The sequence below is a fragment of the Barbus barbus genome, assembly GCF_936440315.1.
Source record: "Barbus barbus genome assembly, chromosome: 5".
NCBI lineage: Eukaryota > Metazoa > Chordata > Actinopteri > Cypriniformes > Cyprinidae > Barbus > Barbus barbus.
Genome location: NC_136733.1, coordinates 5,556,538 through 5,577,763, shown reverse-complemented (window position 1 = coordinate 5,577,763; position 21,226 = coordinate 5,556,538). Strand labels below are relative to the sequence as shown.

The window sequence follows — 21,226 nt, the reverse complement described above, 5'->3', positions numbered from 1 at the left end:
TCCTTAGGGAAGGGAGCGTCAATGGTTTTTTCAAACACCAGTACATACTAGACTTCTTTGCCCTTGGGTGTCAAGACCTATTTACACGAGAAACTAAACGACTAAGTCAAACAAAAGGTTTACTCACATAAAGAGAGATTTAAAAGTGTTTTGCAAACACTAAAGAGTTTTTTTTTTATGTTTCTGAGAAAAAAGTCTTTCAGTGCTTACCATGGTGGTATTTATTTGATCAAAAATAAAGCAAAACAGTAACATTGTAAAGTATTATTAAAATTTAGAATATATTTTGGAACGTATTTTAATCCTGTGATGCAAAGCTGAATTTTCAGCATCTTTACTCCAATCTTCAGTGTGATGATCCTTCAGAAATCATTTTATTATACCGATTTGCAGCTCAAGAAACATTCATCATCATCATCATCATCAATACTGAAAAGCCATCTTACTACATTTTTCAGGACTGCAAAGAAACTTCAAAAGAACAGCATTTATTTAAAATGTTAATCTTTTAACATTGTCTTTACTGTCAATTTTGATCACATTAATGCATCCCCACTAAATAAAAGTATTAACTTCTATAAAAAGGAAACTGGAGTGCACATCACTAATAGAAGACATAAGAAATGCAGAGAAGTGTCACTGAAAACCAGTTTGAACAAACTTGAATCATGTACAATCATGTACAATTCCCATTAACACTTCTCAAAGTCTCTTGACAGAGAGAAAACGCACAAGAAGCACTTTAATACAAATCAACACTTTTTCTTCTTCTTCTTCTTGTCGGCTTTGTTGGCATCATCGTGAGCTTTCCTCTTCGCTGCTAGCTTGTTAGCCTGTTGGAAGGTGTGCATTAGATTCATGAACAATGAAGTCTGTCAAGGTCACTGGAGCTTAAATAATGAGCCAAATCTAGGCCAAGCACCTTTTAAAGGGCTTTGACAGCCACTGTGCGAGCTGTGAATTTCCACCACTTTTATTCATTTAAGCATTAACCAAAGCACTCATTTACAAAACACCACAAAGACTCATATCTCACTGCATAAAAAAACAAAACAATAACTAAGAATCAAAATGAAGTATTATTCTGAATGATTAGTGTGCTTTTTATGCAATTCTATTTTTAATTTTCAAAAGAAAGCATATAAAATTGTAAAATGGTACAACACGTCTATTTCTAAGCAGGCTTACCTCTCTGACGTGTCTCTTCTTGCCAAACATGATCTTGTCATAGAGGTATTTCTCTCTCTTCTTCATCATCATAATAGCCAGTCTCTTCTCCTCTGCTTTCTCCTCTTGTTCGGTTCGCGTTCGGTTCTCTGGTTTGACTTTACCAGGGGTCACCTTTACTGACGGACTCTGAGGGAAAACCAGCACATGACAAACTTTTACATATTTTATATTTATTTTACATATTCCTCCACAAAATGTTTAAGGTGCAGCAACAACAACAACAACAAAAAAATTCCATGCCAAAAAATCATCCACATTTAGAATCAAATAACGCAATTGTACACATTACATTGTAAAAGCCGTAAAACCTGACATGAAAGTTTTTTTTTTAATCAAAATGTTTATTGAATCTTTGGTCAAAGTATATATATAACAAAAAAAATATCAAAAAAGTTTGCTTAAGTGTTTTTTGTCGAGTATCATATTTGATACATCAGGGTTTTATGGCTCATAATAGCATGTTATAGTAAGAATAACTATACTTCAGGAGGAAAAAAATTAAACCCTCAATTTTATTCAGAGGCCCAAACGGAGCAAAAATATCCAGTTTGGCACAGTTGCTTGAAATTTATATTTATTAATATAAAACAAAATTTTGATAGCCAGTAATATGAATCAATGAGAACTTTATAACAGTATAACAGACTACTTAATAAAAAAAACACATAAATATCAGTTGTCGGTCTATATCTCCCAATAATATGCCTTAGGACGATATTTAAATGCTTAGTTTTATGATCAAAACTGTAGATTTTATGGTGGGGGCAAAAAAACAATGCAATGCAATAAAATATCGATTGAGAGATCAACAAATAAGCATTCCTAAAAAGCCTGATGTATTATATTGAATACATTTTAACATGTTTTTTCTGAAAAATGATTCATGGATAATCAAGCAAATTGAAGGGGTCTTTGCAGTCCGAAATTCTCGTCTGAAATATTTGCACGTTAAAAAATAATCACGTTTACACACTGCCTGCGAAACTTTCGATCATCATAAAAAAAAAATCAAATCAGGTTCGATTTTCTGTATTTTTGCATCCGTAGCAAGCATTTTGATAGGAAAGGATGACGAATACGGAAAAACAAAAACACGTATGAAAATTTCGGACTAAGTGTACCTCAAGAGTTCATTTTAAAATATTCGTAACAATATAAAAGCTATTCTAATATGTACTTAATAAAAATCCGTAAGATTTTACTGCAAAAAGACATGTGAACCACAAGCTGGATGCGGATGTTTTCCAATTCTACTAAAAGGCCTTTTACTTAAATAATAAACTATCAATCAGACAACAGAAGGCATGTTGGATCATGTACAACAGGTTTTTCAGCAAAGTTTTGATCATGTTGAACATTCAGAGAAGAAATCTGCACATCAAATATGATACAGTAGGCTATCTAGAGTTACTTTTTTTAAACTTGCAGCATAACTGCAAAAATAACTTCTGCAAACTTAAAACCATCTTACCTTTCCCTGAGCTCTCTTCTCCTCCATTTCAGCTAAATCAGCTTCATCTTCATCCTCACTTTGATCATCTTCCTCTTCATCATCTTCATCCTCCTCCTCCTCCTCTTCTTCCTCATCCTCCTCCTCCTCCTCCTCCTCATCTGCTTCTGTGAAGAGATTGTTTGTGAAGTCAACAATCACTCAAAAATCATATGCCAAAAATCATTTCATAAACCCCTCACGTGGCTTCTCTCCTCTCTGCAGGGCCAGGAGTTTGAGTTTCTCAGGCGGCACATAATCTCCATCACTCTCCTCCACGAACGGTGACAGATGGGGCGGCAGTGTAACTCCCAGGAAATATTCCTCTACGGGTAACAGTATCTTCCCATTGACACAGTCAAACACCCACTGGGGCTGGATGTAGTACCTGCAAAGTTGAGAAATGCATTAAGTACAAGAATATACAGTAAAATGTTAAGTAAACACTACAGAATTGGGGAGATTTGCTTTCAGACCTGTTGATATATTGTTTGTCGATACTGGGTCTGTCCACAATGTGATGTGTGATTGTTTCATCTGTTTCATCGTAAGTGCTGCCAATGCACAGTGATTTATCCCAGGAGACGTGTCCACCGAAACACCTGCACAGCATACAATACATTCTTAGCTACTGACAAACATGTGACTTTTGGTACAGTAAAAATGTACATACACTATGAACTGCTGCATTTCAACAAGCTACTTGCATTGGGGTTATTGAAACTGAAACGGTGTTTACTAAAAACAAAAACTAAAAGTACATCCATAAAACACTTAAAATTAGTTCATATTGAAGTACTAAAATAAACTAAATTAATTATACAGATATTTAAAAAACCTAATAATGACAAAACCACATCAAATTACTAAAAATGTAACTAAAATGAAAATAAAATTCAAAATATTAACAAAAACTATCAGTATATTAAATAACACACTAAAATAACACTGACTTGTATGCAAATACACCACAAACTTCAACCTTTGGCAGATAGCGTCCAAAATAGTTGTTTTTAATAAAGAGGAGATTAAATACAGTCTCCACCACAGATGGTCAGGCTAGATATTTGTTTCATTTGATATTTTTTTATACAAGGTTTGCAATTTAACAAAAAAAAAAAAAACCCACTTAGAAATCAACTCATAAATTGAAAAAGAATATATACTGTATATCAATAATTTAAAGAAAAATTACACAATTTATTCCCCCAGTTTCCCAGACAAGGTTTAAGCCTAGTCCCAGACTAAAATCTAACTGAGCGGTTTGAACTGAAAGAAACTTGCACAGATTAATCTTAAAATATATCAATGCTTTTGATTTTTCTCAAGATGGACACCAGTAATGTTTTCTCTAAGGCACGTTTAGGCCTAATCCTGTCTTAGTATGGTCTAAGCCCTGTCTGTGAAACCAGGTCTTACATGGTTGAATAGCTGCTTGATAAAAGTTGAGAAAATACATCAATGTTCCCACCATGCTGTAGAAATGACATCACTTCCTGCATGTCACTGAGTTTATTAACAGAGCATGGGAAACCGCTAAACCTCAAGATATCTGTTACAATACAATAGACTGGATATCAATTTAACAGTAAAAAGGATTGACACCGTTTTTTGTTGTTGTATTGAGCTGAGATGGGACAAATACATATTTGTTGACCTACTTTTAATTATGTTAATTACTACATTATTCAAATGATCTAATCTAATATCTAGTTCTAGCTCTAAAGAACATGGAATTTGTGCCTTCGCTTCTTTATAAAAAGGGAACAGCAAACTATTTTGTACCCGATTTAAGGAAAGTGCCATAGATAAGATGGCGTGTGATAAAGATGAGTTGGTATGTCGCACTCCTTCACCTGATGAGAAAAGCCAGCGATTCCCTGGGAACTTCTCTGTTTAGGAAAAACTTCAGCCCTTCGAAGAGCTTCTTCTGTTTGATTTGCTCCAGCTCCATCTTCTCTCTCGACTCCATTTTCTCCAGGTCTTCCTGCAATTGAAAGTGCATTTAAAAACGACATTAAATAATGAGGACAAAGGTCGCCTGCAGTCACGCTGGCAATGCACAATACAAAAAAAATAATACTAACAACAACAATAATAAAAATAGCCATCATCATCTCAAAATAATCATAGTTTTCATTATTATAAATTATATTACCATGTCTATCACTGGTATTTTTATTTATTTATTTTTTAAGTATACTGGTTTTAACTAAAGAATGTTTCCTAATATGTAACATTCTTTGTATTAACCAAAGGTCATTTCTGTAAGTCACTGCAGGTGTTCACAATACAGACAGCTGTCTGTCGCTCACCCCTTCAGCAGGAAAATGGTCCAGCTCTGCCTCCTCGTCCTCCACTGAAGGAACTGTACGGGCCAGACTGGCACTTAACGCTGATAGTTTCTGGTAGGAGATGTGAAGATGCATATCTTTAAACACACTGTAATATTTGGTCCAACTTAATGCTGATATGAAAAGAGAAAATTAAATAGTCAGTACCTCAGAATAGCTTTCTGACTCCAGGGCATAATCTTCTTCACACTCTGATTTGAGGTTGAGCTCTCCTTGTCCATCAAGCTAACAAACACCGGAATACAAAAAAAAACACACACATTCCATTTCCAATTGGAATGAATTGGAATTCTGCTACTGAAAAATAAAAGGCATTTAATAGAAGCACATTTTGTGTGTGATACCTTGGGTGGGTAGACAAGGTTGAGGGTCTGGTAAAGGCGGAAGTTGACGAATCCAAGCAGCGTTGTGTAAAGTTCTGTAAATGTGGCCATAACTCTGTAGTCCACATCTGTAGGGTGCTGAGGAGCAGGGACAGGGGTGTTAACAGACATCATAAAACAATCTATAGAAAGACCTCAGCATCCAAAATACTGCAAAACATAAAACACTGTTCAAAAAGAGCCATGTGTTAAAAAGATTTTACATGGTTAAGTAGTTAGGTAACAACTAAAATTCCAATTCCTATATAATATTAAATCATTAAAATAAAACGAGTCTATGAAAAGCTTCTCCTAACCTCATTTGTGCAAAAACGTTACAACAATAACTACTACTAAAGTTTGACATCGCTAAAAAAATGTTTTTGAAAGATGTCTCTTATGTTCACGAAGGTTGCATTATTTTCTCAAAATCACAGTAAAACAGTAATATCATTACTCCAGTCTTCAGAAATCATTCTAATATGCTGATTTGCTGCTTAAGAAATTTGGTAATATTTCTTATTATTATTATCAATGTTAAAAACAGTTGTGCCGCTCAGTATTTTTGTGGAAACAGGGATACATTTTTTTCAGGAATATTTCTTGAATCGAAGGTTCAAAATAAAAGCATTTATTATTAACATTATTACTGTCTTGACTCTTTACGGTCTCTTTTGGTCAATTTGTGTCCTTGCTGAATAAAAATATTAATAAAAAAATATTTGTAAAATATGTATATATAAAAAAAACACTTTAAATATCATGGTTTGTCCTGATTCGGGATTCCCTGGTGCTTTTCACGTAATGCTTTAGCAAAATTATGAAAAAATATACTGTGTATTTCTACTCACATCATGGGCAAACTGATAAGGCATGATCCATGTGATGGTTTGTCCCAGGACTTCAGCCTGGTAGTAAATACCCTTAATGGAAAGAAAAACCTGAAGAAACAAAAAAAAGAATCATTAAGAAATCAACTAAACTGAATCATTTAATTAACGTTTATAATGCACACGCATGTGTTTACAGTACCTTTCTCAGGGACCGTGAGGCGATAATGTAGTTCATCCATTCCACGCCAAGTCTCCGGCACAGCTGAATTGTCTGAACGTGACATTTTCCCGTGCGAGCGAACGTAGAAAACAAGAAACACATAGAAAGGGCATCATCTACATCTCGGACAGCATCAACGAACGTGGGATACCTGGAAAAACAGAAACAGTATACGAGACAATGACAGACCATTCATAGAAAAAAGAGGATGTTATTCAATGTGGCTATTGAACTAAATAATTTAGCACAATTTGAGCTAAAGAAGCTAAATTTGGTGCCAGATATAGATAATCTGACATTTGTAATGGAAATATAAGTTTAACAAACAGTCTTGTCATATCAGTAACAAACAATCTTTTCTTTCACAGGTGCCCATAAAATAAGATTTTTATTCAGCAAAGATGCATTAAACTGAAGGTAAAGACATTTATAACATTATAAGATTTCTATTTTAAAAAATGCTCTCTATTCACCAAAGAATCTAATTGAAGCAGCACAACTGTTTTCAACATTTTTTCTTCAGCAAATCAGCATATTAGAGCGATTTCTGAAGGATCATGTGACACTGAAGACGGTTGTAATGATGCTAAATATTCAGCTTTGCATTAACAATGCATTCAAACAGAATACAGTTATTTAAAAGGGTAATATTTTTTCCAGAATATTACTGTTTTACTGTATTTTTGACCAAAAAATGCAGCTTGGAGAGCAGAAGAAAGCATGAAAAAAAATCTTACCATCCCAAACTTTTGAACGGTTGGGAAAAAACCCTCACATTTGTAATGGAAAAAGTTTTTATTAAACATTGTCTTTCAGCTCAAGCTAGCATTATTAATCTTAGAATCTTAGAGGGGAACAAAAGCTTTCTTTAGAGCCCTAACCACTAGACCACAGCTGCACGTAGGGTTGACCTGAGGACAGGAAAACAAAAGAAAACATAACCACGAGTTCTGAGAAGTGAGCCAAAAGTGTGTGTGTGTGTGTTAAGGGTGTTATGTGTATTCTGCGAGCATATTATTCTGAGTACATAGATTATAGTGCTAATTACTGCAAAATGTTTATCCTCTTGTGGCTCTCTCACCCACCCCGACATTAATATATGGTTTATGGTGTTCAACTTCCCTTTAAGCCAACAGAGCAAATTATATTTTGTCTTTTGGGTCAATAAGACTTGGAAACAGTCACAAGACTAAACATAAAATTCTCCGAATTGACACAAGGCCAAAGCACGAACCTACGTGCAAGGGGGGTGAGGGTGTCACCACAACAATTAATGCTATAAAGGCTGAATGTAGCCAGTTTGCAGCAGCTCTCCTCTATGGCAACACAGAGTTGGGCCCATGCGCATGTTATAATAAACATAGGCAAAGAAAAGACCTCTACCCGTGTTTGTGTACTTCATCTGAGTGAGATTCATTTATTCCACAACAAATGGCGACGAGGATGGGATCTCATTCCTGAGGGAACCGCAGTGGTCTGATCAACTTGGCAAGAATATCTGTCAACCCAAACCCCCAACAGGGACGTGGGCGCTGGGTCCTGCAGGGTTGAGATCCTGAAAAGAACCTGTGGAGAACTGCAAAAATCACTCAGGTGCAGTAAACTTTCTTCTAAAATATTACAGAATATTACAGAAAGAGGTATAAAGTCCTCTTTGGACCCAAAAGGTCCGTAAGGGTATCAAGTCCCAAACAAACCTGTAATACGAGGTATAAAGTCCTCCGTAAAAATGGGTAACGAAGAAAGTAAGGCAGACGTGCCTGGGAGAGATCAAACTTTGTCCATGTCTAATTGTTTGTCTGATATGTGTAGAAAATATGGCATAGATATGCAAGAAAAGACAGAATTTCTACATAAGAAATTCGGATACAAACCAAATTTTTCAGTAATCGGAATCACGCGCAACGCAGTTAACAGATTTCTAAGAGGGAAAACTGAAACTGTGCGGGTATCAGTTGGAGTGGCTGATGCGCTCCGTTTCTTCCGGTTTCAGGAGAATCCGGATCTGTTGGAGACGTCCGACAGATTATTTAGGCGCCTAAAGGGAAAATCCACAGAGAAAAGAAAAAAACCAATATGGGGAAGTCCCAGAGCAAGCTCGTAAAATATGATACACCGGTATATTGGCAAATGAAAAAAATGTATGGCCAGAAATGCATGCAAGATATGGGGAAATTAATTAGGTATCATGATTTTCCAGAAGAAGGAACACTGAATGTCACAAGATTAAAGATAGTAAAGGAATCAGTTGAAGAGGGAAGCAAGAAACAGAAAGGTTGTTGTGTGAAGCATATGTGTGATAAATGTGAGCAGACGGTGAATTGTTGGTTGGGGGAAGCGGATAAGAGGGAAAGAAGGGCGATGCAAAAATAATTAGCATGTAGAGCTGATAAAGAAAAGAAAGATGAAAAATGTGAAGAAATAGTAACTGCATCACATAAACCTACTAACCACTCTGTCTGTGTTTCTCCACACGCACCACCACCGTATCATCACTGTCCCGTGGCGGAGCTGCAAGCCCTGAAAGTGGACCCTGACCTCGACTGCTCTCCACCGAAGAGACCAACAGCACCGCGAGTGGAAGAAGAAATAGAGGAAGACCCCGAAATGATTCCTGAAACCCCCCACGAGGAAGCTGAACAGGAAAGAATGCTGATAGTTCCCCCGACAAAGAAAAGAAAAACGGTGAAAGAAGAAAATGTGAGTATAACAGCTCCGATGATTGAAGTCTCGGGACCTGACGGCCCGATCATGGTCTTTAGACCGTGGACTGTGACTGATATTAAAGAAGCGATGGCTCATTTGCCGAGCCCGGAGGAAGCAGGGGACAAATTTTCTACCGAACTGGTCACATTCTGTAAAGAATTCAGCCCCACTGTGCATGAGCTGCGGAGGCTTCTAGCAGTGAAACTGGGGGCTTCGAGCTGGCACAAAGTGAGTGGGAGGCTGCAAAGGGAAGACTGCCGGAGAGAACACAGCGAATGGGAACACCGATACAACTTGGAATACCGCACAGCTGTTGGGGATCTGGCTGATGGAATTAAAGCGGCTTTTCCAGCACGTGTGGACGCATCAAAGATTGGCAGTTGCTGCCAGAACAGAGAGGAGTCTGTTCAAGATTATTATCAACGCCTCTATGAGATATTCAACAAACACAGCGGACTGACAGAGCCAGCTGACCGCGGAAACCAACCGGAAACATGGGAATGTCACTTAAGGAGCTGGTTTTTGAACGGACTGAGACCTGAGATTGTGCAAGCAGTAAAAACCAGTTACATCGAATGGAAAAATGGGCGACTGTCTGCCATGTTAGCACACGCCTTGCACGCGGAAGAACTGCAGACGGCAAAGAGGGAGAGAGTCAAAGCAAAGACTGACAGAGATTTACAGCTGGCCTTAGTTCAAGCTGTATCAAGACCGGGGAGCTATTCAGTGCAGCAAAATCAGCAGAAAGGTGGGGGAAGAGGAAAATGGCAGGGTGGAAGAAACAGTGGAAAGCGGGCCTGCTGGATCTGCAACACTGATGATCATGCATTCAATAAGTGTACCAAATGCCGAGTTTGCAAGAAGGATGGTCATTGGGCTAAGGACTGTCCGGAGAACCAGCGAGATCAAGAAGCAGACTGAGGGCAGGAGATCGGAGAGCAGGCGAGAGGAGGGGTCCAGGGTGAGCAGTCTCAGAGGGCCACTGAACAGGGAAGTGAAAATTTTTTAACCACACACACACACACACATACATTGATGTACACACTGCTCTCTGCAATGAAGAAAAAGCTTGCGTTTCTTTGTGTGATTCTGATGTGACTGATGAAAATTTTGATAAATGTTTGACGATGTTTGAAAGTGAAGCATTTAAGAAAATGCCCAAATACCCCATGCTAGTTGAGGGGGTAATGATTGAGTTTTTAGCCGATTCTGGGGCTTCGAGGTCATCAATACGACCATGTGACTTGCCATGTCGACCGTTATTGACAGATAAAATAAATGAGTCAATTTCTGCATCAGGGCATGCAATTTTTGAAAGATTTACAGTGCCTCTAAATTGTGAAACAGAGGAGGGCAAATTGCTGAACCATGCATTCATTTATGCACCAAAATGCCCTGTGCCAATTTTGGGGAGAGATCTGCTATGCAAACTGAATTTGACACTGGTTGCAGACTCCTGGGGTGTCAGAGTAGCAGAGGAGGGAGAGCAATGGTGTTGTTTGCAAGCAGAGCCTCTGTGGGCTTATGAATGGCACATCACAAATCATGATTGGGCTGAAGTGATGTGCGAACTGGCTAAAAGACAAACTGAGCCATCTATCTCAGAAATAATGCTGTCTGACAATTTACATTGCACGTCACATGTCGTAGTGGAATTAGACAAACAGTATGAAAAAGACTGGTTTAAGGGGGAAAAAGGTGAAACTTTGAGTTTTGAGAAAATATTTTGGACAGAAAGCATGTGTGCTATTTCAGTCAGCCTGACAGAAAAACGGCTTCCCTTTTTCTTAGTGTCAGAGTCTGTGCCTCATTTATCACTCTCCAAGGCCAAAGAGCAGACATGGGCCGAACTGGGAAGATTTGTGAAGCGCTGTGTTGAGACTACAGACTGGTGTGAGATAAGTGCTGATGTGAAACACAGTGAGAGTTTAGGAGCATTTATGTCAAACTGTAAGCATGAAATTGAGGCAGGGAGAGAAGTGGTGCACATTGATAAAGACATTAAGGGAAATCACTGCATGACAGACATTTGCGTTTCAGAAATTCACCCAGCTTTGGCGGATGTGCCATCCGAGCTGTGGGCAAAACATAAGTATGATGTGGGGTTGATAAAAAATTGTGAACCTGTAGTAATCACCCCAAAGTCTGATTACAGGCCGTGCCAACGGCAGTATCCCCTGAAAAGGGAGGCAGTACTGGGAATCAAACCAGTTTTTGACTCTCTGGTAAAACAAGGCATTATTGTCGAGTGCAGTGATTCCCCTGTAAGAACTCCCATTTTTCCTGTGAAAAAGATAAGAGACAAAGGTCAGCCAACAGAGTGGCGTTTTGTGCAGGATCTACAGGCAGTAAATGCAGCTGTCAGGCAAAGGGCTCCATCAGTTCCAAATATTTTGTCACAAATACCACAAGATGCAACATTCTTCTCAGTAGTAGATTTGGCTAATGCATTTTTCAGTGTGCCAGTGGACAAAGACAGTCAATTCTGGTTTGCATTTGAATTCGATGGTAGAAGCTACACATTCACGAGAATGAGTCAGGGGTATTGTGATAGCCCGAGTCTATACAATGAGGAGCTTAGGAGAAGTCTGGAGCCTTTGACCCTGACAGCAGGAACTGCTTTGCTGCAGTACGTGGATGATCTTTGTCTTTGCGCACGTGATGAGGCCACGTGTTTGGCTGACACTCTGGCCCTTTTACAGCATTTGGCTGGGGAGGGCCACAGAGCTCGTCTAAACTGCAATTTGTGAAACAACAAGTTACATTTTTGGGTCATGTCATAACACCGAACAGTAAATCCCTGTCTGACAAAAGAATTCAAGGCATTAAAGATGTACCAAAGCCAATTACAAAGAAACAAATGTTGTCATTTTTGGGCATGTGTTCGTATTGTCGAACATTTATTCCTAACTATGCAATTCTTGAGCAGCCTCTGAGAGCCCTAACAATAGGGAAGGGGTTGAAGTCGACTGACAAAATTGATTGGAATGAGGAGGCAGAAAAGGCATTTTTAAATATGAAAATTCAGCTGTCTCAGGCGCCAACTTTGGGCCTACCGGTACCGACTAAGCCTTTTGTTCAGATGGTGGATGAGAAAAATGGGTTTATGACTTCTGTGTTGTTGCAGCATCATGGAGACAAATTGAGACCTGTGGCTTATTTTTCAAGCAAACTAGATCCAGTTGCAGCAGGCCTGCCACACTGTCTGAGGGCGGTGGCTGCTGCTGAACAGGCCGTGATGGCGTCCAGAGAATTTGTAGGTTACTCTGACCTGATTTTAAATGTGCCACACGCTGTGTCCATGATCTTGCAGGAACAGAAAACATCGCATTTATCGACGGCTAGGTGGTTACGATATCACACTATCTTGCTTGATATGCCGAATATCACTATTAGACGATGCACAACCTTGAATGCTGCTACTCTCCTTCCAACGTAGGAGGATGGGGAGGAGCACCATTGTTGTCTAACTGCATTAGAACAAGTGTGTACACCGCGTCCAGATCTTTCTGATGTACCACTTGAAAACTGCGAAAATGTCCTCTTTGTGGATGGCTCGGCTTTCAAAGATCCACAAACAGGCCAGAATAAAGTTGGGTATGCAGTAACAACTGAATTTGACGTCTTGGCATCTGGCTCATTGCCAGCAAATTATTCAGCACAAGCAGCGGAGCTTGTGGCGCTGACTGAAGCGTGTAAACTTATGGGAGGAAAGTGTGTAACGATATACACTGACTCGCGTTAGTCATTCGGTGTCACGCATGACTTTGGAGCACTGTGGAAACACAGAAAATTTTTAAAGTCAGATGGGCGCCCAATAATGAATGCTTCTCTGGTGGCAGATTTGCTGGAGGCCATTCTGCTGCCAGACAAGATAGCCATTTGCAAATGTGCAGCACATACCCATAACAAAGATTTCGTATCCACAGGGAATGCCAGAGCTGACGCAGCCGCGAAGGCCGCGGCGGCTAAGGAGACACAAGACACAGAGTGTACTTTGCTATCTGAATCTAATCCAGACATTTCCCCTTCTTTACAGAGCATGCAGGCCTTTGCCTCACAGACAGAGAGGAGCCTGTGGAAAAAGTGTGGCTGTAAAGTGACTGATGGTGTCTGGATGAGCTGTGATGGCAAGCTCATGTCACCTAATTCACTGATGTACGTGGATGGTAGTGCCTCCAAAAGTCCGGATGGACAAACGCGCAGCGGCTATGCCGTGGTCTCAGATAGCGCCACGCTGGACAGCGGACCACTTCCAAATTTTCCTTCAGCACAAGCTGCAGAGCTGATAGCGTTGACCAAAGCATGTGAACTGGCCAAAAACAAAGTTGCATGCATTTATACGGATAGCAGATATGCCTTTGGGGTGTGTCATGACTTTGGCACTTTGTGGAAACATAGGGATTTTCTGAAATCAGATGGCAAGCCGATTCTACATAAAACACTTGTAGCTTCACTACTCGAAGCCATACAGCTTCCAAAACAATTGGCCATTGTTAAATGTCAAGCTCATACGAGCAATAAAGACACCGTGTCACTGGGCAACGCCAGAGCAGATGCAGCTGCAAAACACGCAGCACTGTCCATGAATCCTGACACTTCATTGCGTAACGTTGTACCACGGGCAGGGCACCCCCAAACAAACCAACCCTTTCAACATGTTATGATGGACTACATTGAACTAACACCACACAAAGGGAAAAAGTACTGTCTGGTAATGGTAGATATGTTCTCAAAATGGGTGGAAGCCCAACCCACATCAAAAGCAGATGCAAAAGGAGTGGTAAAAATGCTAATACAACACATAGTGCCCAGATGGGGCATACCACAGAAATTATCCAGTGACAACGGTTCACACTTCGTGAACAGTGCCATTAGGTCGTTAGGCGAAGGCTTGAAAATAGACATAACCACACACTGCGCCTACCATCCTGAATCAGGGGGGGCAGTAGAGAGGGAAATTGGCACAATAAAATTGAAATTAACCAAATGCATGGATGAGACAGGATTGGGTTGGACAGATGCTCTGCCACTGGTACTAATGTCAATGCGCATGCGAAGCCGTCCGCCCACAGGTCTGTCACCATTTGAAATCCTGATGGGGCGGCCTCCACACATGGGGTGGTCCAACCCGGACACCAGAAATTTGGACCTCTTCGAGGCCGACAACATGATGATTGAGTACTGTATTAACCTGTCAAAGTCTCTCTCTGCTATTTGTGCACAGGTAAAACAGGCGAGACCAGATAAAAGCGCTGCAACTCCTCTCCACAGCCTGAGACCAGGGGATTGGGTGGTAATAAAGGACCTGAGGCGAAAACACTGGAAGCAGAAAAGGTGGACAGGACCCCATCTGATCCTGTTGGTCACTCACACCGCAGTAAAAGTCGAAGGACGGACAACCTGGACGCACGCAAGCCACTGCAGAAAAGTACCAGAACCAGAGGAACAGCCATCCCTCTAGACACAAGGCGAGTGTGGGGCCCAGACAACCGAGGAGGACACCGAGCAAGGAAGCTAGACGAAGGATGGCCCACAGCGGAACCAGAAACTCGCAATCACTGCAAAAAGAGACTGGACAGAATCAACACCCATATCTGTACAACAGAGAATGGGTCACGTATGTCTGTGTAAACCAAAGGGAAGAATATTTGCAGGAATGTCTGATTGTATGTATAAAATGACGGTGATAAATAACCAAACCTGTAACATAGTCACCGCGACAAAAAATGAAACTGTCAATTGTGTGAACATATTGAATAATGTGAATCATACTACGGAAGCAGTTGTGTGGGTATGTGGAGGCATCATTAGACATAGCCTACCTAGAAGGTGGTCAGGATGTTGTTACCCAGCCATAATGTCGACCATGACAGAGGCTTATAGGTCAAGAGTACTAATTGATTTCGAAGGGCCAAAAATGAATCATAGACAAAAAAGATCTGAAGGGGTCCCATCTGAATTCGAGGGGTACAGGATGTGGGACCCATGGACGGAAACCAAAGCAGGGGTGGGATGGTCAATAATTCCACAATTCGGTGTCTCAGCGGCCTTAAGAAAATTGAACGGTCTGGCATGGCAAGTACAAGTGCTGTCAAATGAAACCCAACGAGGTTTCCATCTGATGGCTGAGGAGATGCAAGGCCTATACACAGCCGTATACCAAAATAGACTAGTGCTAGACATCCTGACAGCAGAAAAAGGGGGGGTTTGTAAACTACTAAATGAAAAGTGTTGCTTCCACATCCCAGCCAACCATGAAAATATCACTTCGGTAATAGAGCATATGAAGGATGCGATCAGACCGCCTCCAAGCAATCCAGGAAGCGGATGGGTTGGAGACTGGTCTGACTGGTCCCTGTCCTCATGGAAAGAGTGGTTAGTGGGCAGGTTGATTCCTATTGTCGTCACACTGTTATTATTCATCATGATAGTCCCATGTATTGTCAGTGCTGTAAAACAGACAGTTTTGTCCTCAATAGGAGGAAGGACCCCATATGATAGCTTTGGCCTAACGGTAATAAACCAAGGAGAGGAACACAGGGAGGAAGCATCGGATAATGGAGATAGTGAATGGGAGGATCCATTTCACGGCCTACAAATAGAATCTGATCAATGAATGCATGAGCAAAACTCAGCAATGAAAAGCTCATAGCAGGATAGCCACAGATGATAAAAGGGGTGGAATGTAATGGAAAAAGTTTTTATTAAACATTGTCTTTCAGCTCAAGCTAGCATTATTAATCTTAGAATCTTAGAGGGGAACAAAAGCTTTCTTTAGAGCCCTAACCACTAGACCACAGCTGCACGTAGGGTTGACCTGAGGACAGGAAAACAAAAGAAAACATAACCACGAGTTCTGAGAAGTGAGCCAAAAGTGTGTGTGTGTGTGTTAAGGGTGTTATGTGTATTCTGCGAGCATATTATTCTGAGTACATAGATTATAGTGCTAATTACTGCAAAATGTTTATCCTCTTGTGGCTCTCTCACCCACCCCGACATTAATATATGGTTTATGGTGTTCAACTTCCCTTTAAGCCAACAGAGCAAATTATATTTTGTCTTTTGGGTCAATAAGACTTGGAAACAGTCACAAGACTAAACATAAAATTCTCCGAATTGACACAAGGCCAAAGCACGAACCTACGTGCAAGGGGGGTGAGGGTGTCACCACAACAATTAATGCTATAAAGGCTGAATGTAGCCAGTTTGCAGCAGCTCTCCTCTATGGCAACACAGAGTTGGGCCCATGCGCATGTTATAATAAACATAGGCAAAGAAAAGACCTCTACCCGTGTTTGTGTACTTCATCTGAGTGAGATTCATTTATTCCACAACACATTCCAAATTCAAATCCCAAACCCTGCTAATGTAACAGTTGTGAACAGAGTAGATTGGACAGATGAAGAGACAGACAGTCGCTCGAGACAAGATAATTAAAGTATCATATTCTTGATATTCTTGTGACTTTTTGGATTCTCATAACTGATCTGTTTGTGGACAGGGACTGAGACTCTGCCCGTACTCATAATACTGTTTGGACACAAATAGGTGCCTATCACATAACACTGTCTGGACACACAGAAAAGTCATTCACAGCATGTTGATGTTGTCGGGACAGAGAGTTGAAGTCCAGAGACAGCACTGCGTTTACTCTAGGGATGTAACGGTATGAAAATTTCTAATCACGATTATAGTGATCAAAATTATCACGGTTATCAGTATTATCACGGTATTGTTAAAATGTGCTGGAGATGTTCAAAAAGTACCGAAACATAAATCACTTCACCAAGTTTCATACTTAAAAATCAACAAACAGCAAATAAAATGACTTTTTGTTTGCATAATCACTAAAACAATAACATTACCAGTGAGGTCTGGATTTTAAATGACAATTTGACTGACACCAGTTTAATAGCATGTTCAAATAAATAATGTAAATGTTCAAATAAAGCTTTGAAAAAGTTTAACATAAAAGGTAGACCACACATTTCAGCCTTTAAAGAAAAGGGTTAAATTAAAATGATAATTAATAAATGATTATATGTATTTTATCTGCTCCATAAATAATTCAATATAGCATATCTGAATTGTTTAAATGTACATAAGTTTGTTTTTCATCAACCGGTTAAAATTTACAGCAGGTCATGCAAATTTGGTCAATTTTTTGGCCAGACAGAAACTGCACACAGACTGAATGTAAATAAGTGTCTGTAAATCCACTCTCTGGCAGCAGGTGGCGCTTTATACGGAAAAGCTGAATTACAGCTGATTCCTGTGAACTCCGCGAACACTTCCTTTAGGTATTACATGGAGCTAAGATGAAAACAAAATGCCATCGAATTGTTTCTGAAGACAGTCCGAACCTTCAGAGGTACATTCATATGATTAATTCATTGATATATTAATTTGTATAATTCCCTAAGCACTCTTTTAAAACCTCCCAGCTTTTCCGCCCTATTTTCACTCAGAACGAAACTACTGTGCTGCTGTGCGCACGTGAGACTGTTACTGAAAACTCTGCTTTATGCTGGACAGTATTTATTTATCGCGAGTTGTTTAAATCACGGTAATCGAATACGGTTTTAATGATAATTAAAATATGAAACGGTAATACTAACCGCGGGGAATTTTATCATGATTTATCGTCAAACCGGTAATCGTTACATCCCTAGTTTACTCTCACCTCTCCTTGATGATGTGGTCCAGTTTGTACACAGGCTTGTTCTCTTTCAATCTCTCCACTCCGCTCCATTCAGCCTTGCCATAGGCTTTTCGCAGTTTCCGAACAAAAATCTATAACCAGGGAATGTATAGTTAGCATAAAGATTGTCTAATGAACTATTTCCTCTAATATACTATCAGAATTGAATCTAGGATGCCTAAAGTTTTTTTTTTCCTTCAGAACTTTGTGTGGCAAATAATACTTAATCTTGTACTTGCAATAAGCAACCAAAACAAGTGTTTTAATGTTTAGATAGATAGTGTCGCATGCACTGTTTGAAGCAAATGTACAAGAAAATAGCCAATTAATTTAATATAGGAACAAAAGCATATTTTTAAATACAAATCATGTAAATTAAAATTATAATATAATTTAAATTAAATAATAAAATATAAATAATATTTAAATAATATAATAAATTAATTTAAAAAAAATTACCGATTATAAAAAAATAGAAGTTTTTAACATTTTGTAATGTTATATCACAATTGGTAAACAGGTTCTTAACTTCATCTCCTACCATTCATTTTTTCTTAGATAATGCTGACAACTAACTGAAATGAAAAAAAGTTGAAGTTCGAAAACTAAAAAATTTCAGCTAAATAGAAATGAAAAAAAGAGAAAAGCATATAAAATGACTAAACTTTAAAATGAATAAAAATATAAAAATAAAAGCCAATTCTAAATATTAATAAATAAATATTATAATAGTACATAATGAAAATACAAAATAACACTGACTAAAACTTGTAAAGGGATGCATTTAGTTATTACAGAACCAAGACAATTAAAAGGAACTTTAAAGTAAATATATATATTTTTTTTTTTAAACTGACATTCCCTCTCTCACTTTGGGCTGTCAGAGGTTTCCACAGCAATCATCTTCAAGTTTTACATTGTTATTACCTACCAAACCAGTATATTAGCTCCACTGTCATTTAAATTAAACCTTAAACATGAAAAAGTGATCAAAATGATAAGGATTATAGGATGCAGCTGCAAACACAAAGCAGCATCTAGATGTCCTAAAGCACAGTTCTCACCTTGTACTCTCTGAACTTGCCAACGATGGGCTCGTGCAAGAGGAAGCGGATGTCTTTCAGCAGGTAGAAGGTTCTAGGCGCTGTTGAGCCCTTGTTGACCTTCTTTTTGTGTTTGGGTTCATGAGGATAGATTCCTTTCAATATGCATAACCGCCTAGAAAATGAGAAGCATGTATTAATTCACAGTATATACATCTGTGATCTCAACTGGTGGTTCACAAAAAAACCAGGCAAAAAATACTAAAAATAAATAATAAAATGCAATTAACAGCACCATTGTACATAGTTGAGAAGATAGCAAAATACGTATTATCTTTTAAAAATCCTTTATTATTGATGTCAAATGTCAATGTTCAATCAAACTCTGAGGGGTACTGTAGCACAAATTTATGTCATTTAGCAAAAGTTAAAAACTACTAATACACATAACATTTTATATATCACACTACATGCGGTATCTGAGTTTCTATATGAACTATACCACTATATGCGACCCTGGAGCACAAAACCTGTCAGAAGTAGCACAGGTATATTTGTAGCAATAGCCAACAATACATTTGGGTCAAAATTTTTCTATTATGGCAAAAATCATTAGGATATTCCATGAAAATATTCTGTAAATTTCCTACTGTAAATATATTAAACCTTCATTTTTTATTAGTAATATGCATTGCTAAGAACTTCATTTGGACAACTTTAAAAGCGATTTTTCCTCAATATATATATATATATATATATATATATATATATATATATATATATATATATATATATATATATATATATATATTTACACCCCCAGACTCGAGATGTTCAAATAGTTGTATCTCGGCCAAATATTGTCCCATCCTAACAATCCATATAATCAAAGGAAAGCTTATTGATCCGTATGACTGGTTTTGTGGTCCAGGGTCACATATAAAGTATGAGGTCCGTAAAAATACCAAGACGCCAGGACAGAACAGAACATAAGTGAAATGCTTTGCTTTGATAACCAACCTGAAATCAGCCAGACTCAGACTCAGCTTCTTGCGGGCTTTATTCCTGCTGATATAGTTAGTGACCGATCCTCTCTCATACTAACGTACACGAGAAGAAATGACAGGTTAGCAAGTGTTCTGACACGCGGGAATATGCAGAAACCACACACATATTTCATACGGAGTCAATTCTTAAGGTGATTTCGACTTAAGAACCATTATTTCATCCCTCTTATGCTGTCAAGCACCGCTGAAAATTACATTTGTTGACTAATGTCATATATAAAACACTGTTGAATGTTTAGAGTAGAGTAACAAGTTTAAAGCACACAGGTCTGCAGGGCCCTGCGCTCATCATGTTTTGTTTACCGACAGGATCGGTCTAAATCACTTTCTTACCTTCTTCTTCTGTAATCCGCCCATTACAGCGGAGATTGTTTTTCTCACACGACAAAAACTCAATAAAAACTACTGCAATTAAAAGCAAATAGATCTCAGCACAGATCCAGTCCTAACGTGCGTCTTCCGAACACACGTGTTTTGTGTGACGTCAGTCAGCCAAGACAGTAGGACCCTTGAATTGAGGCGCACGAGTGAATGCCTGTATAGAAAGTCATAAACGTGTAGCGATTTCGCATGATACCGTTCTACACGCGTAATATTTTTATACTATGTATAATATCTTTATGTTGTAATATAAATGCCCAATATATTATTTTTAAGGCATAGATACATAAAAAGCAACAGTAGCTACATATAACATTAAATATTTATGTAAATATTAAAGAAATTGTGTAAATGTGGCCTAGTGTAACTTCTAATGATGCTATCTATCTATCTATCTATCTATCTATCTATCTATCTATCTATCTATCTATCTATCTATCTATCTATCTATCTATCTATCTATCTATCTATCTATCTATCTATAAATAGGCCTGATTGTAATGCAATAGCTATAGATATATAGCACATCATAAAGTTTACTAAGATAAAATAAATATTATAATAATATATTATTTTTAAGGCATAGATACATAAAAAGCAACAGTAGCTACATATAACATTAAATATTTATGTAAATATTAAAGAAATTGTGTAAATGTGGCCTAGTGTAACTTCTAATGATGCTATCTATCTATCTATCTATCTATCTATCTATCTATCTATCTATCTATCTATCTATCTATCTATCTATCTATCTATCTATCTATAAATAGGCCTGATTGTAATGCAATAGCTATAGATATATAGCACATCATAAAGTTTACTAAGATAAAATAA

The 21,226-nt window shown here is 38.5% G+C and overlaps 1 protein-coding gene across 2 annotated transcripts; it reads right to left on the bottom strand.

The window, feature by feature from the left end:
* Positions 1–202: 202 nt before the first annotated feature.
* On the bottom strand, positions 203–20,505 carry LOC306869930 (pescadillo). Of its 2 annotated transcripts, none has more exons than XM_079416885.1 (15): positions 20,342–20,505; positions 19,962–20,041; positions 18,963–19,116; positions 17,881–17,990; positions 6,468–6,639; positions 6,287–6,376; positions 5,418–5,534; positions 5,221–5,298; positions 5,035–5,124; positions 4,576–4,706; positions 3,196–3,321; positions 2,923–3,107; positions 2,702–2,847; positions 1,189–1,356; positions 203–833 (listed from the first exon to the last, which is right to left on the bottom strand). In XM_079416885.1, the coding sequence occupies exons 1-15, from the start codon at positions 20,363–20,365 to the stop codon at positions 753–755; spliced, it is 1,752 nt and encodes a 583-aa protein (XP_079273011.1). In that variant the 5' UTR covers positions 20,366–20,505; the 3' UTR covers positions 203–752. The 2 variants fall into 2 exon arrangements, with proteins under 2 accessions (XP_079273011.1, XP_079273012.1); XM_079416886.1 differs by having other exon boundaries at positions 2,702–2,841; positions 20,342–20,494.
* Between the last annotated feature and the right edge of the window lie 721 nt (positions 20,506–21,226).

Bases quoted from the DNA above. Each gene is read 5' to 3' on its own strand.
- LOC306869930 (XM_079416885.1), bottom strand. From the start codon at position 20,365: ATGGGCGGATTACAGAAGAAGAAG. The intron at 6,377-6,467 runs GTACTGTAAACA...TTGTTTCTTCAG, and splicing joins CCTCACGGTCCCTGAGAAAG to GTTTTTCTTTCCATTAAGGG. The intron at 834-1,188 runs GTAAGCCTGCTT...ACCTTCCAACAG, and splicing joins AGAAGAGACACGTCAGAGAG to GCTAACAAGCTAGCAGCGAA.